Genomic DNA, 15377 nt, shown 5'->3' with positions numbered 1-15377 from the left:
CGACAGCTACCTTTTCACATGTTTTGATTAGAGATTGTTGAGAACAAATACCTGATTGAATTTATTATCAAACGTTATCAGAGTTAATTGAGCTTTTTTATCACTGAAAGATGACATTTGTTCCAACTCAATCACCCAATTTCAGATTATTCCAACTCAATCACTCAAAGCTCATATTTGTTTCAACTTCATCACTTGCGCAGATTTCATCAAATACGAGTAGTTAAACATCCCACTTGACATATTGACCATTATAACCCCGTCAAATATAACGATATGGCATAACGGAAGGCTGATGAAGCTAACAGTGCATTTGCAAAGGTTCTACTATTAATACTACAACAGTGAGTGGTGATGCAAATAGATCCTATGGTGGTAGTGTCTTCAGATCAAAAATGCCTGTGAGAAAATCTATGATGCGAGGGGGTCGAAGTGTCATGTCCGAGAGCCCTGTTAGTCATAATACCTTGGGTCATGCTAACTAGATTAGTACATATCTTTTGGATATGTTTTTGCTACTATGCATTTGGACATGTTTTAGCATCTATGTATCTTTTGGACAATGTGCTAATGTACGTTGTTTTGGACTTGTGTTTATAGTCATGTTGGTCGGAAGCATCTGTCTTGGTTTATAATTAGAAACTGTGAAATTATGTTCTGTTATGGTGAAGATCATATGTACAGGTATGTTATGTGCAGGTACAATGTGTTATCTATATTTTTCCATGTGGCATCTGTAGAGGGTAGAATTTACAATCAAAAATTTATATCGTTGAGCCACCAACAACCTTTGACCTGGACAAAATAATCAAGGTGAGAATGATGCACCGGTGTAGTACCTGGCAAAGACACTCTGACGCTCGAGTTAGAATAGTGATCGAAGGTTCTTTTTAGCAAATAATCGAATGTAAAAGTAACCAGTGTGAAAGGATCTAGAATATTATTGAATGGTCAAAATACAGATTGTCTCGAAGAGAGATTGGCGAAGAGAGCTTTCAAGAGAGAGAGAAAAGAGAAAAACCCCTCACCTTTGGTGAGATTCTGCTATATATGCTGCAATGTGGGGGACACGTGTCCAACTATGAGCATCCAATCCTCCCCAAGTTACCGTTAGGGACTCGCTACCTTTTCTTTTGAACCTGCTCTGACCCTTCTGACACTATCCTATGATGGGACGTGAGGTGGTTCTAGGTGTCAGGGATTACCTTAGTTGTGTCAGCGGGGAAGTTGAGAATATCTTCTTTTGTTAGAGATGGATCGATTCAGTTGTTTCCTGCAACATGTCCTAACTGATCAAATATAAAGAACAAAGAGTCAGAAGACGAGATACAAATAATTTCGAGATGAGAACAAGGTGATGTCGTCATCGGCTTCGACATTGAATCTAGATCCTCGACGGTTGAAGACACGGGTCTTCGACAACATTGTCCAGGCTGATTCTGACTTGGACTTTTGCTATTGGGCCCATGCCATTTTTTGCCATTACAACATCTATCATTTTTTCACCTGGCATTTACAATTCCACATAAGCATTTGACCTGGTGGTCAACATGCCATTTGGAATGTTTGACTGCACAAATTTGATGAAATCTGCCTAAGTGATGGAGTTGAAACAATCTGAAATTGGGTGATTGAGTTGAAACAAAAATCTTCTTTCAGTGACGAAAAATTCAATTAACTCTATGTTATTAGTTACAAAGTAAAAACAATAAATCCCTCATCCTGTTCAATCACCAAGGATAGTAGTACTCTGGGAAGCATGGACAGTTGCATTGATAGCCAATGCAAGTGTCCGACATTTGCTTTTGCACAACACGTGTCGAACAAGTGTCAGCGTGACATGAGGTGCAGGCATGTCTGACACTTCAAAACAAAAATATTCAACTATAAATGATAAACTTTAAACTTGACCATTCCTAACCGAATTAAAAATAAACGACTACTCCTAAGCTTTTAGAAATCGATAAAAAGAACAATATAAATAGTCAACTTTGATGATATGGTGGATGAATTGGGAGAGTTCTTCAAGTTGCCAATTTGTCACTTGATGAACCAGAGTTAGAAGCTCTTATTTTTATGATCGAATGATGGAGAATATCGAAGAAAATCCAATTGAAGATTTAAATGAATAAAATTAATAATTATTTTTGGATCTTCTGATTATTATGATATAATATTTTGATTTATAGTTGGATATTTATATGAATTAAATTTAAAAATATATTTATTAAATATTTATTTTGCTGTGTCATTGACCTGTCATATCCTTAGAATTTTGAGAATTGCCGTTTCGGCGTATTCGTACAGTGTCGTGTCAGACACTTGTGTCCGTGCTTCATAGGTAGTACTACTTCAGGACCAAACCAATTGTTGTAGAATTAATTCACAAGAAAATGGAGTAGGTACACCTCAATTGATTATTTACCGGGGTAAATAATCACAAGCTCACCTCGGCTTTCTGGTAGAAAATTTTCTGCTCCGCAATGATCCAATAACCACTGCGAAATTGTATCGGTTTTAATACAAACGATAAGATACAAGAACATGAGTTTTACCTTGATTGAAAGATAGAAAAAAGTAACCAAAACAAACGGAAAAGGGAATGCTTCTTCTATGCAACAAGCAGATCAACTTCCTCTTCCAATGAAGGAAAGGCACCACAAGGAGGTAACAGCGATCATCAGACACAGGCCTAACACACACATCCTGGTAGCATATTCCAGATGCCAATAAAAAGGTTAAAAACACGAAAAATCGAAATAAGAACAAGATGCCAGGACCAAACATATTATCTACAAGAAAGACATGTCGAGATGCATATATCTACATGCTGTTGTACTTCATATTTCATTCATGCAGTTGGATAGAAATAACAATTGACAGAACATTCTTGACAAGATAAAACAAGAAGCTTAAGGTGAAAATAACTCGTGCATGCATCATAAGTAGTTCTTTCATCATCATTTCAGCCTCAGCTTCTAAATGCATTTTATACATACCATCTACCAAAGGAGTTTAGTCAACTTAATGTCTTGTGTCTTTGACTAGCTCGAATCCATTTGAAGTCACCTATCCTGCAAATCCGCAGTTTCTTTGTTTTGATTCATCCTTATCTCCTCGCAAACTTGACTCTGAACTCCCATTAATGAACTGGCCAAGCAGCTTCTCTCCCAATGCAGGCTCTACGAGTCTTCCAGTAAGCTTATGACTTCTCTCTAAGATATCTGACTTCATCTTCCATCCTAGAAATAATATCTGGGATGACGGCCATAGTTCAAGCAAACAATTATGGTTAGCTATCGTTATAAACCCCAGTTCCAAATTTTGCCGAAAAAGGGAAGTTAAAGATAAAAACTCAAGATAATTTGATCGTAATACTGTATCTCCTCCTGCCTATCCTTCACGTTCATCACCTTTGCAAGGGGAATAAAAAAAAAAATGAACTTCACATATTACAATATATGAAAACATATAACAAGCAAGCCATATTATTCCGTGGCCTCGAGTATCATATATACAAGAAGCAGTAAATTTACAAAGTATCAGACTTTCCAAATGACCTGAAAAACCCAATCATATTACTGAATATATCTTCATTAGCTTTAGTGCTCAAAAGAAAGTCTAAGTGACCATAGTTCTCAAGATAAAGCAACTCTGGTTTGGACTCCAAGTTGGCTAGAGTATGCTGCAAATCTGTAACATCTGCCAAAGCATCCTTGCCACCATAAGCCATCCACAATGGCAACGACTTGGGTATCTGACTAAGTTCAAATGCTGGAGGTTTCAACTGACCATAAATCTTCAGGTTTTCAAATACTCCATAATCATACTGTGAAAACGTGCCCTTGCGTATCACTGGCAAACACAATAGATAAGTATGGTAAAGTTTAACAGAGAATTCATTTTCCCCAAACAAATATGACGCAAACGAAGCATAACAAAAACCAAGGAACTATCAGGTCTTCAAATGGTTTATAGCTTTTTACGTTTTTGGTCGACACAGAATTTCTTTTTTATTGCATTAACATGATCAATAACAAAATAAAAGAGGAAAAATGTAAATTGGTTGGCCAAATTCGTATAACCAAATGCTTTTTCTTCTAAAAAAAACACAAAAGTAATTAAAGAGATGGAAATAGCCAAATTCAGTTTTATGACATATTAGTCTGCTGCAATAGGAGAAAAGAGACAGAGGGACTGACGAGGCTGAAATGAACATCACCACAAAAAGTTGGATTGCATGCAAACAAATCAGAGAGCAAAAGGACGGTCAAAGAAAGCATATGGGTCAATACTTTGGAAATAATGGCGCAAGTTTTTGGCAGATGATGGGTGAGGTTCATAATTGAAGTAGAAGTCCACACGTGAGTCGTTAAAGCAACAATTCTTCCCTGCAAAATTATCAAATTCCTTTCAGACAATGGAAGACATATAGGCACAAAATGCACATATACCAATAGAGCATTCCGCTATATCTACAAAAAAATTGCCAAATGTATGCTCAATAGTATCATCTTTCATCTATACACAGACATAAATTGCCAAACTTTTGGCTAAGTTAAAAGCTACTGGTGAAGTTTGGATTTAATATTGTACTTGTTCAAGGTTTTATACTTGGAAAATTACTTCCAATTCCAAGGCATTATGCAGAGTCATATGTGAACAACTTTTCAACCCATCACCTTTATTCTATAAAATTGAGAACACCTACATTCCCAGGGAAATGAGATTAATGATTAATGGTTATAACTAAATGAAGAAAACATGTACTAGCAGTAGTGTAAAGTTATTGAAATACACAAGCAATGCAAAGTTATTGAATGCTTTTCCTGACAAGGTTTTGAAATACGGATATCCCGGTCCATCAAAAGCTTTTGAAACAAATCCCACAGTGGGGGAAGGGTCATGGAGGGATGAGATGTACACAACCTTGCCCCCACAATGCGGAAAGGCTTTACCAAGAAGTCAACCTATGACTATAGGATGTGGTTTTTTTAATGGAAAATGGAATATTATTGAAGTATAGCACACAAGATGTGCCAAGAAATATACACACATACAATTTCAAATTGTCTCTCATATTTTCATCTCTCTCATATTCCTATCTATCTTAGCCCAGACCTCTAGGATGTCTTGAAGCACCATTACCACCAGGCCAAGAGTTTGCCCTTGCCGCTAGGGAAAATATGTTCAGCATCCCATAAAAATAAAAAAGAAAGGGCAGAATTTAATGGAGTAACAGAGAACCAAGGAGCAACCCCAGAAAACACAATTGTATGGTGGCTGCAGGAAGATACAAAGGGAGATAACAGTACCTGTAATGGAAGTAAGCCAATCAACACAGTCTACACCGCTATCACACAGGGAATCCAACAAGTTAAGTAAGATATCACTGTAGGACAAACAACTCACATGGTTAAGTCAATAGAAAACAAATAAAAACTTGACAAGATATGAGTAGCAGGGAACGAGTGGGGGACAAAAATAATGAGAAAGTATAACAGAACCTTCTAAAGTTAAGTTGATGTATGCCCATAGCAAGAATCATCTGCAAAAATGGTGTCATGACTCTAGTTACTAGTAACTATTTTAACAAAGTAACCATAAAAGGTAAACTCTCGTGCACAAGGTTCTAGCAGTGGGTGAGGTCAAGGACAAGTAGGATGTACACAGATCTTAACCCCACGTAATATGTGAAGAGATTTTCAGGAATTGAACTTGTGACCTCAAGGTTGCACCCCTGCAACTCTACCACAGGGCCACGTATTCACCTGTCAACAAAGTAAGTATGAACACCAAAAAAAGTTCACCTGATCAAGATGCACGCTGACCATTCTAAGAACCAGAGTTGCCGTTATGTGATCCAAGTATGATATTGGAGCAAGAAGAGCAGCAGCTTTGACCATTGCTGCTACATTTGGCTGAGTGAGAGCAGCCAAAGACATGATTGTCCCCTGTAAAGAATGTTAATAACTGTGCCAAAGCAGGAACCAAATCCGCACAAATGGATTTATTGGAAGACGTGTAACACCTGCGAGTGTCCAACAACAAAGACTTTGGTGTCCGTAACTGAATTTATGCAATGTACCATTTCTGCAAGGTCATACATAGCCATGTCCTCCCAACTCCAATCCCAGAAGGCCTACATGAATAGCACATGCTTACTATCACCGCCTATGTATTCAAACAAAAAGTTCCATTGTGTTATACAGGATTTTGTCAAGGTCTAATAGCCTAATAGGTGTTACTTCTGTATTCTTGTACACATGGAAGATTGACTATCAAAACCTTTTATACCTCTGAAAAGTAATAATGGCTATTGGAACATGGATTTTGTAGCATAGGGTGAAGCCATTGCTAGAGCAAAAGGATAATGCCAACTGGTAGTTTCTGTTGGGATAAAGACTTAATCAAGCCCTAAATTTATTTTCAAATATAAAAAAATGGTTTACATAATGCATATATATATATATATATATACATCGCAGATAGACTCGCTGATGCAAAGGTGCACTGAAAAATGTATATGATAATACATTTCCATACAGCTTAAACTTTTAGGACCAAAGTGATGGGTGATCTAGCACCTCGCAAAGAATGTAAATCACAAAAAAAAGGAGCATTAAACTCCAGGGAAAGCGTAATGTAATCTGAAACTATGAGTTAGATTCATAAGCTCATGTACAGAAGATATCTTCAAAAGCTAATGCAATCCAAGACTATGTAGAGAATCATGAGGGCATAGCCACTGCTCACCTCACAGCAAGGCTATTAGAGTCAAACATATGCTCAGTCTAACAATTATAAGGATTTTGTTGAATTGAAAAAGAGAAGACCATATTCCAAGTTCCTTTTATGATTTAACATGCCTGAAACTACATTGCTGAGCAGTGAGCGCAAATGATGGAAATTGCATAACAAACTAAAAACTAACAGACAGTCATATACAGACTTTTTCTACCTTGTCTTTCTCTGACAAAGATATATGCCCATGACTCCAAAATGTTCCACGAACATTTCCAACCCATACATCAAAACCCTGATCTGCAAGGATGAAGCCTAATGATTGTTGTGGAGAATCCAAAAACCATGCATCACCTGCCTGTTGCATGTTAAAAAGGTACAGAACCATACAAGACTAAAGGGGGTTAGTAACAGACTTTCACATAATTGTAAGCGCACAATCTCATAGTTGAAATCTCCTCTTAACACATACTGAAAGAATCGAAAAAGTTTATAATGTCACAAGATATCCCTAACCCACCTCATCATCACCACACAGCAATCAAAATCTAGCAAGAATGCCAAAAAAGACTTTCCAAAACCTTTTTTTTCTTTGATAAGTAAACTTTCCAAAAGCTTAATCACAGCACACTTGCAGCTTTTGTATTAAAACAATAGTCTTTTCAAAATTAACGCATAAAACAATAATGTTTTAAAATTAACACAACTTTTTTTAAGGATAATGCTTGAGCTTATAATGAACTTCATACAAGAAGATTCTCATAGAAAGTCTAGATGCTATACCAACTAAACTAAACTTAGACGCAAGAGAACTTTTGTTTTCATCCTATGTCTACTAGCACAATTTATTTAAGTTATCAGAGTTCCGAAGAAATTTGGTTCCTTTCCTTTCTCTTTAGTCAGATTAGCCTTTCCCATTTAGTATCCCCTCATTCTAGTTTTTTGGTACTTCCTGAAGGAGAGACTTGAAGGTTATCAAATCGACATAATCCGAACTGTATAATTTATCATATCTGGTATGTTATACAAATTTCATGCTATTGACAGAACTAACTATTAGATCATATGTGAACAGAATAGAAATACCGTGCTGGGGGGTGGGACGAGAAAGAGAGCACACCATAAAAAAACCATGTAGAAGTAGTACTGGAGGACCGCGCTGAATTCTTAGATTCTTGACTTGAGATGACACCCGTTGCAAGCCCAATAAGTAGCCATCCTTTGTTTGAATCTAACCACATCAACAATCCCTCAATTCAGTCACAGGTCATTCTTTAACCTCCAAAACAAAAGCAGAAACCTCAACAAACCAATTAAACAAAACTCAGTTCCAGAGTTGTTCCCCGATTTTGCCACAAAATTGACCAAAAACACATCTAGCCTCTCACATGTTTAGCCACATAAAAGAAAATTTCAAAAACAGAAAATAGAGGTAACTTTCTGCATAAATTCATTGAAACTGCTCAAAAGGGTAAGACAAGATTACAAAGATAGGCTTGTCTAATCTTATGCTCCTCAATTCCAACGAAAAAGTAGAAATATAACTAAAATTTAACCCAATTGGGTTTGTGAACTAGCAATACTTCGCATAAATAAACTCCATATAGTAAATCAATGCCATAGATAGTTTTTGTCTTAAGTTCTCAGCAACCAAACATTCCAATTAGAAAATGAGAGAGAGAGAGAGAGAGAGAGCGAAAGAGAGAGAGAGAGAGAGAGAGTACCTTGTGTTCGGTACATGGATAACCTGCAGGCAGGATGAGTTGAGCGCACAAGGTGTCATTAGGCGATCGGAGGCGGAGATACGAAGATGATGAAGTCGCAATTGCGGACGACGACGTAGCAGAAAGTGAGAGAACTGTTACAACCACCACAAGCACCCTCATCTCCATTGTTTCTGGGAATTATGGAGGAACAGACGAATCGAATTTAAAGCATTGTTCAAGTAATCCCACTAGTTCTTGTAAAAAAAAAAACTATAAAAAAAATCCCACTCAGATTTTTTGGTTTATATTTGAAAATTTTATTAGCATCCTTTCAAACTTCTCCTACTACCACCATTAGGACAGCGTGTAGGATAATATAATATTAGTATAATATAATCATTGTATAAATTGATATATAATTTAATTTTATCTGATGTTTAAAAAGAATATAATATTAAACTTGTTTGTATAGTATAAGAAGATTTGTGTTAATATGCTTGGATTACCCTAAATTAAAGTGAGAGTGAAGGTCTTTTTTATAATTTGATATGTTATTTTTTATAGGCCAAATGTCATGGACACCCCTGTGGTTGATGTCATTTCTACACACACCCCTCGTTTTGAATTTGTGATGTATGTTAATATTATATGATCGGCATCGTATGAGAACCAAAAACCTATTCGTTAAGGATATATAGTATTATATAAGTATATAAGCTATGATCAACAGATTCTATAAAAAAAAAAAAGGAAACTGTAAAAATAAATTTTTTATAGACAATGATGAAAATATTCCATGAAAAATTATTTTATACTTAACCATATGATTCGATATAAAAATAAATATATAAAAATAAACTTTTTTGTACACGATGATCAACATTCCAAGAAAAGTTATTTTATAGTTGACGATATGATTCCATATAAAAAGAAAAATATAAAAATAAAATATTTTATACACAGTGATCAACGTATTTCGTGAAAAATTACTTTATGCTTAACCATATGATTCCATGAAAAATTAAAAAAATGATCAACATTCCATGAAAATTATTTTATTCCATATAAAGAGAGTAATATAAAAATAAAATTTTTTATTCACAGTGATCAACTGTCAACACCTTCCATGAAAAATTATTTCATACTTAACCATATGATTCCATATAAAAATAAAAATTTGTATAAACAATTATTAACATATTTCATGAAAAAATATAGGGGCAATTACCAATAGATTTATAATTTGGAAGACTTATTCCAATAATTAAGGAAAGCCAAGAAAAAAATTTAATTATAAGAACACACAACCTTGAATTACATATATGCCCATCTACATTTAATAAAATTATAAAATTTAATGAATCAACGTGTTTCATTTTAGCTCTTTCATATTTTCTCTCTGTATGACTTTATCAGTTTTGATTTTTTTTCTTTTATTAAATGAAACTTCAAAACGATTTCTCTCACAAAATACATGATGGCTTTTGAAAAAAAAAATGCATTATAAATCAGCGTGAAAAACTCTTTCAAACTACATCACTTATTGATATATTATGATATTAAAAAAATCTGGCATGTAAATTTAGTCCAAAAGAATTTATATACATTGCATATAATTTATCTGCATTGCATATAATTTATAAGCACTGTATATAATTTATATGCAGTGCATACAATTATTTATCTGCATAGTAAATTAGTATATATTTTATTTGCAAAGCATAAAAATTATATATTTTTAGAGCAAATTATTATCTGCAACGTATATAATTTATCTTCAATGTAAATTTATTGGAGATGTATTTATCTATAATTAGTGCAGAATAATTTATTTGCACTGCATATAATTTATCTCCACTTTATAAAAACATGTAATAGACAATAAATCAAACAAACTGATATCCTGCCATGCCATCATAGTGACCCAAGGTCGTATATATGGTACCACATCATATGCTTCAGGAAAAACTTCCCAACATGATAGATGTTGGAGCAACGGTAAAGTAAGCATGCCATGAATAAAGTAGGTGGCACCATTCATCCCAGGCTACCGTCTCCAACTTAATTCTAACCAAAAGTTATTTTTCAGGTTCACAGGGCAATAATAAGACTTCAACTGAGGACTTCATGGCTAGCAACAAGTTACTTCTTAGTAGAAACAACACAAGTTCCCTTCCCCTTCATTTCAGATCCCAGGCACAGTTCACCTTCTCTACAATAGTGATAGTGTAGATCAATGGATCTTCGCATTCAATATTCCTTCCCCTTCATTTTTCTCAGTCTTGCTGCCGCTCAACATCTTTACAAGCTTTCTTCTCCAGCTCTTCAGCATAGGAATTCCTCTTGCAAGATCTTTTCTCTTTCCTTCTTTCCTGATGCTTCTTCTCAGCTTCCCTTTTGCTTTCTAACCTTTAACCTTGGTTGCCAATTTTTTTTTCATACCGTCAATTCACCGTTGATCACAATATCGAGGCCGTGTTGTCAAACAGGTCATTGAAACACACAGATAGTAGAGCAACACACTGAACAATCAAAATAGTAAAGAGAAAGAAGAAAAACACAAAGAATTACGTTCTTTGGCAATTCAAGACGACTACGTCCATGGAGTCTGTGATTGTTTTCAATATAGGAATTCTAATAGTACAATTCAGCTAGGTTTTTCCTTTTTATCCCAGCTACTTAGGTAGCCGAAAAATATAATTATCCAAAAAATATAATTGTACTCCCGTATTAAAAATACCAACTCACATCAATAATATTGTACTATACCGCAGGGGGTATGCCCCCGCACCACGGCCCTTACTTACAATAACGAAATGAACAGATGTAATGAGCCATTATTTGAAGGTCGAACTTTGGTTTTCACAGTTTTTAAGCCTATACGATATTATGTTACCAAAAAACCTTTATTACAATGGTTTAGCTTCTCGTTACATTGTTTCGATCTCTTATTACTAGGGCTGTTACTGGTATGGTAAATTATCCATTGGTATACCATTACCGATCAATTGGTTACCGAAAATAGCAGAAGATTGGTATACCGTTACCAATTGTTCGGTACGGTAAATTTACTGATGATTTCGGTAACGGTAACGGTAAGCAAAGTTCAAAACCGGTAAATTTCCCGATTACCGACATATATATTAAATATATATTAATATTATTTTTAGTTTTAGTTTTATTTAATTATGACCATTAGATTGATCTAATTTAATCTAGACCATTGATTATTTTTAGGGTTATCATTTATATATCACTCGTAGCAATTTCATTAACTTTAAAGCAGCATTTGCTACATAACAAAATGCTTTGTTGGTATTGATTACATGCTTTTATTCTCCATTTTCATTATGGTCTTTTATCTTTATTTATCTTGTTTCTTCGAGCTTTCATGCTATGGAGTTTAAAACACTTCGGATACTAAAAATATTAGAAATTAATGAAATGAAAGATTTTCCGTTATAGATTGTTGGAATAATGTTATGTGAATTCTCCTTTCTTGTTTTCTCCGATTGATAGGTATTTTCTCTTATTCACATGTAGCACAATGATCCTTCTCATTAATCTATCATTTTTATTATTGGTATTGTAGGCAAGATGAAAGTGTTGTAGTTTCATATAATGACTATTATGCACAATGCTACTTGATGCATTTTTTTTCTTTCTCTTTTTTAAATAAGTTTAAGAATTGGTAAATTTACCAATTACCGACTTACCATTACCGATAGATCGGTATACCGACCATCGGTATACCGACTTTTCCGGTAACGGTAACGGTAACATTTTTTGAGTTACCGAAAGAATTGGTATGGTAACGGTATTCCGTGTTTGGTAACGGTAACCGTACCAATAACAGCCCTACTTATTACATTGTTTAAGCCTTTATTATGTTGTTTTATCAACGAACCAGTCTTCTATTACATTGTTTAAACAAAGAATACCCAACAACAACATTCTCTTCCATAAATATGATACTCAACTATGACCAACAATAATATCCTGCACCAAACATATCAAAATGAGTTTCATCCTTTAAAAAAACTAAAAGAGAGGCGAGGTTCAAGCGTCCAAAACAGTAGATTCATAGCAAATAGACGCTCGCTGAAATAATCCCCCATGTGTCGGGGCCTGAACCGTGGTGCTGCTCTTCTACAGCTTCTTCTACATGGGCTCCTCCACTTTTTAGCCACCAACAACAACCATCTACATTGTTTTAACATCTTATTACGTTGTTTTTTATCACATAAACCTTTATTATATTGTTTCGGCTTCTTGTTACATTGCTTTAGTTTCTTATTACATTACATTGTTTAAGCCTTTTATTACGTTGTTTTATCAACAAACCAGTCTTCTATTACATTGTTTAAACAAAGAATGCTAAACAACAAAATCCCCTTCCATAAATCTAATACTTGACTATGGCCAACAACATCTCTTGCACCAAACATATCAAAATGGGTTCCATCCTTTAAAAAAACCAAGGGAATGGCAAGGTTCAATCGTCCGGAATAGTAGATTCAAAGCAAATAAGCACTTGCTGAGTTAATCCCCTATGTGTTGGGGCCTGAACCATGGGTTGTTCTTCTACAGCTTCTTCTGCACGGGCTCCTCCACTTTTTACCCACCAACAACAACCATCCTTACCTAGTGAATCTGGACAACCAAAATTAAAATTTCAAGAGACAAACACAAACACCATGACCATGAAAGGAAACATTATAGAGCCATTACTAATGAAAACTATTCAAATAAAGGACAAAAGAAGTAGTGAAGAAGAAATAGAAAAACAAAAGAACATTTTTCAATTGAGGTCTTGTACGTAGTGTGGCACGAAATTTTCTTTTGAGGAGGTGATTGGAGACATGGAGGAAGGAGATCTAGGGTTTTCAAGAGAAATAGATAAGAGAGAGTATTAGTCTTTGAAAAGGACATGTGGGTTATATAAAGGAGATAAATCTTTTCTTGGAATTAATGCCATGTAGGCATGCTTAGTCATAATGCCACCTAGTTATGGAGGTTTATGGATAACAACTTTATGGAAGGTTAACATTTTCGTATAATTGAATATAATTATGTATAATAAATAATTAAATATATTTTAAACTATTCATGTAAAAATTATTGTGGTTTATTGTGACTATAATTTATTGAATAAATGAACGTATTAATTTTTGTTATAAACAAATATATCTTGAGCAAGTTCCTTGCTATCTTCCTCATCATCATCAAAGTATGGATAGAAATGTTGGGGTACCCCGCAACGGAACACACACAAAATAACCACCTCAAATCAACAACAAAGAGCAAAAGCCAAACGGGACAAAGTTCAACCACCACAAGCAATAATTACAAGCACGCAAGGAAGTGATTCCAGTAAGAGAGCAAAGAAAAGACACTGAGATTTATGTGGTTTGACTATACCAAGCGACATCAATAATATTGTACCATACCACAAGAGCTATGCCCCCGCACCATGACCCCTACTTACAATAACAAAATGAAGATGTAATGAGCCATTATTTGAAGGTCGAACTTCGATTTTCACGGTTTTTGAGCCTATACGATATTATGTTACCAAAAAACCGTCGTTGCCGTGGGTTCGCGTTTTCGATGTTGCAGAAGGAAAGAATTCCTTGAGTGAGAAAGCTTCTTGAGAAGTCAGCTTCTAGAGGGAGAGAGAAGATTTTACAGAGGTTAGTGAATACAAATCGATCTTGTCTGATTTTTTAAAGGAGATTGTTTGGAAACGTATTTCTTAGAAGAGTCACTTATGTCTTGTGGGTTTGCTTCTTTTGTACGTAACTTTTGCATTTCTTCTGAATTTTGAAAGTATTGGCCGGAGTCGTGGAAAAGAAGGAAAGAGGCAAAGTCAAGACCGAGGTGCCATTGCCATCGACGGAGATTGATTTCTTAGTCATATCTCATATTTTTTAGACGGAGCTTAGCCCGAAATCAACACTAGGCAAGTAATACATGGCTCGCCTGAAGGAAGCTTACCAGTTGCGAGAAGATCTCCAAGTTTCAACTGCAGGCGAGGACGTGAGGGTTGATTCTGACATTATTCGTGAGTTAACAGTTTACGTAATGATGTTGATGGTGGGCTTCAAATTTTTGATTGACGGTTTATTGTGGTAGGTGCTCAACAAACTTGGGATCGCCCCCAGTCAACTGATGCCTAACCCATACAGGATAATTCTCGACATGCAGTACCTTGCTGAGAAACACAAAGTGACGTTTAGTGTGAAAGATTTGTTATCTTTGTAAAGTTTTAAAGAGCACAAAAGCGAGAAAGGACGTGTGATGATGAACAGTAAGTGCAACATCCGTTCTATTTTTCTATAGTTCCTAAGGAAAAGAAAGCAGAAAATGAGGAGGGTGAAAAATAGGTTGACGGGAGGACTGAGGCGGCCAAGAAATTGAAGGCTTTACCTAACGAAGAAAGACATTGGGCGACCATTGAATGAGCCCTTCTTTCAACGAGAACCAAGGCCTTCTAGAAAGGTATATTTTTCTAAGTTTTAGGTTAAAAAATATTGTTCAACTTCTAAGTGGTTTATCACAGAATCCAAGAAGATTAAGAGGAGTTTGGGCGCTAGAACTGAGGCAAGCAAGAAGAAAAGAAGGAAAGAAAAGATCGTTGAGGTGACTGAGACCGAGGTCGACGAGGTAGTGGCAAGCGAGGAAATAGTTCTTCCGTTGAGCATTAAAGCGCCAAAAAAAAGTAAGAATTTCTATATTTTTCTTTTTAAATACGAGTTTTGGGTGAATTATATGTTTTAATTTACTACTCGTATATTTCTTGTGGCGGTTCCCAAGAAGGGCAAACAGTTCTTGTGTCCCACAGAATTGCTGCAAGATCTCGATGGAGCTGTCGAGAGAGATACAGTGAAGGGGGTAGAGGAAAGACCTCAACAAATTGGTGATATT

General features: G+C 35.4%; 1 protein-coding gene across 2 annotated transcripts; it reads right to left on the bottom strand.

Moving 5' to 3' along the window:
• Nucleotides 1–3364: 3364 nt before the first annotated feature.
• On the bottom strand, nt 3365–8725 carry LOC120001576 (triacylglycerol lipase 1). 2 transcript variants are annotated; one of them, XM_038849954.1, is made up of 9 exons: nt 8469–8725; nt 7865–7975; nt 6962–7138; nt 6032–6142; nt 5811–5954; nt 5508–5548; nt 5316–5392; nt 4296–4391; nt 3365–3855 (listed from the first exon to the last, which is right to left on the bottom strand). In XM_038849954.1, exons 1-9 carry the CDS (start codon nt 8634–8636, stop codon nt 3533–3535), a joined length of 1248 nt encoding a protein of 415 aa, XP_038705882.1. In that variant the 5' UTR covers nt 8637–8725; the 3' UTR covers nt 3365–3532. The 2 variants fall into 2 exon arrangements, with proteins under 2 accessions (XP_038705882.1, XP_038705883.1); XM_038849955.1 differs by having other exon boundaries at nt 6962–7102; nt 8469–8723.
• Nucleotides 8726–15377: the final 6652 nt, after the last annotated feature.

Source organism: Tripterygium wilfordii, chromosome 7 (assembly GCF_013401445.1).
Source record: "Tripterygium wilfordii isolate XIE 37 chromosome 7, ASM1340144v1, whole genome shotgun sequence".
Taxonomy (NCBI): domain Eukaryota; kingdom Viridiplantae; phylum Streptophyta; class Magnoliopsida; order Celastrales; family Celastraceae; genus Tripterygium; species Tripterygium wilfordii.
The sequence above is the reverse complement of the archived record's forward strand: the minus strand, read 5'-3'. Positions and strand labels throughout refer to the sequence as shown.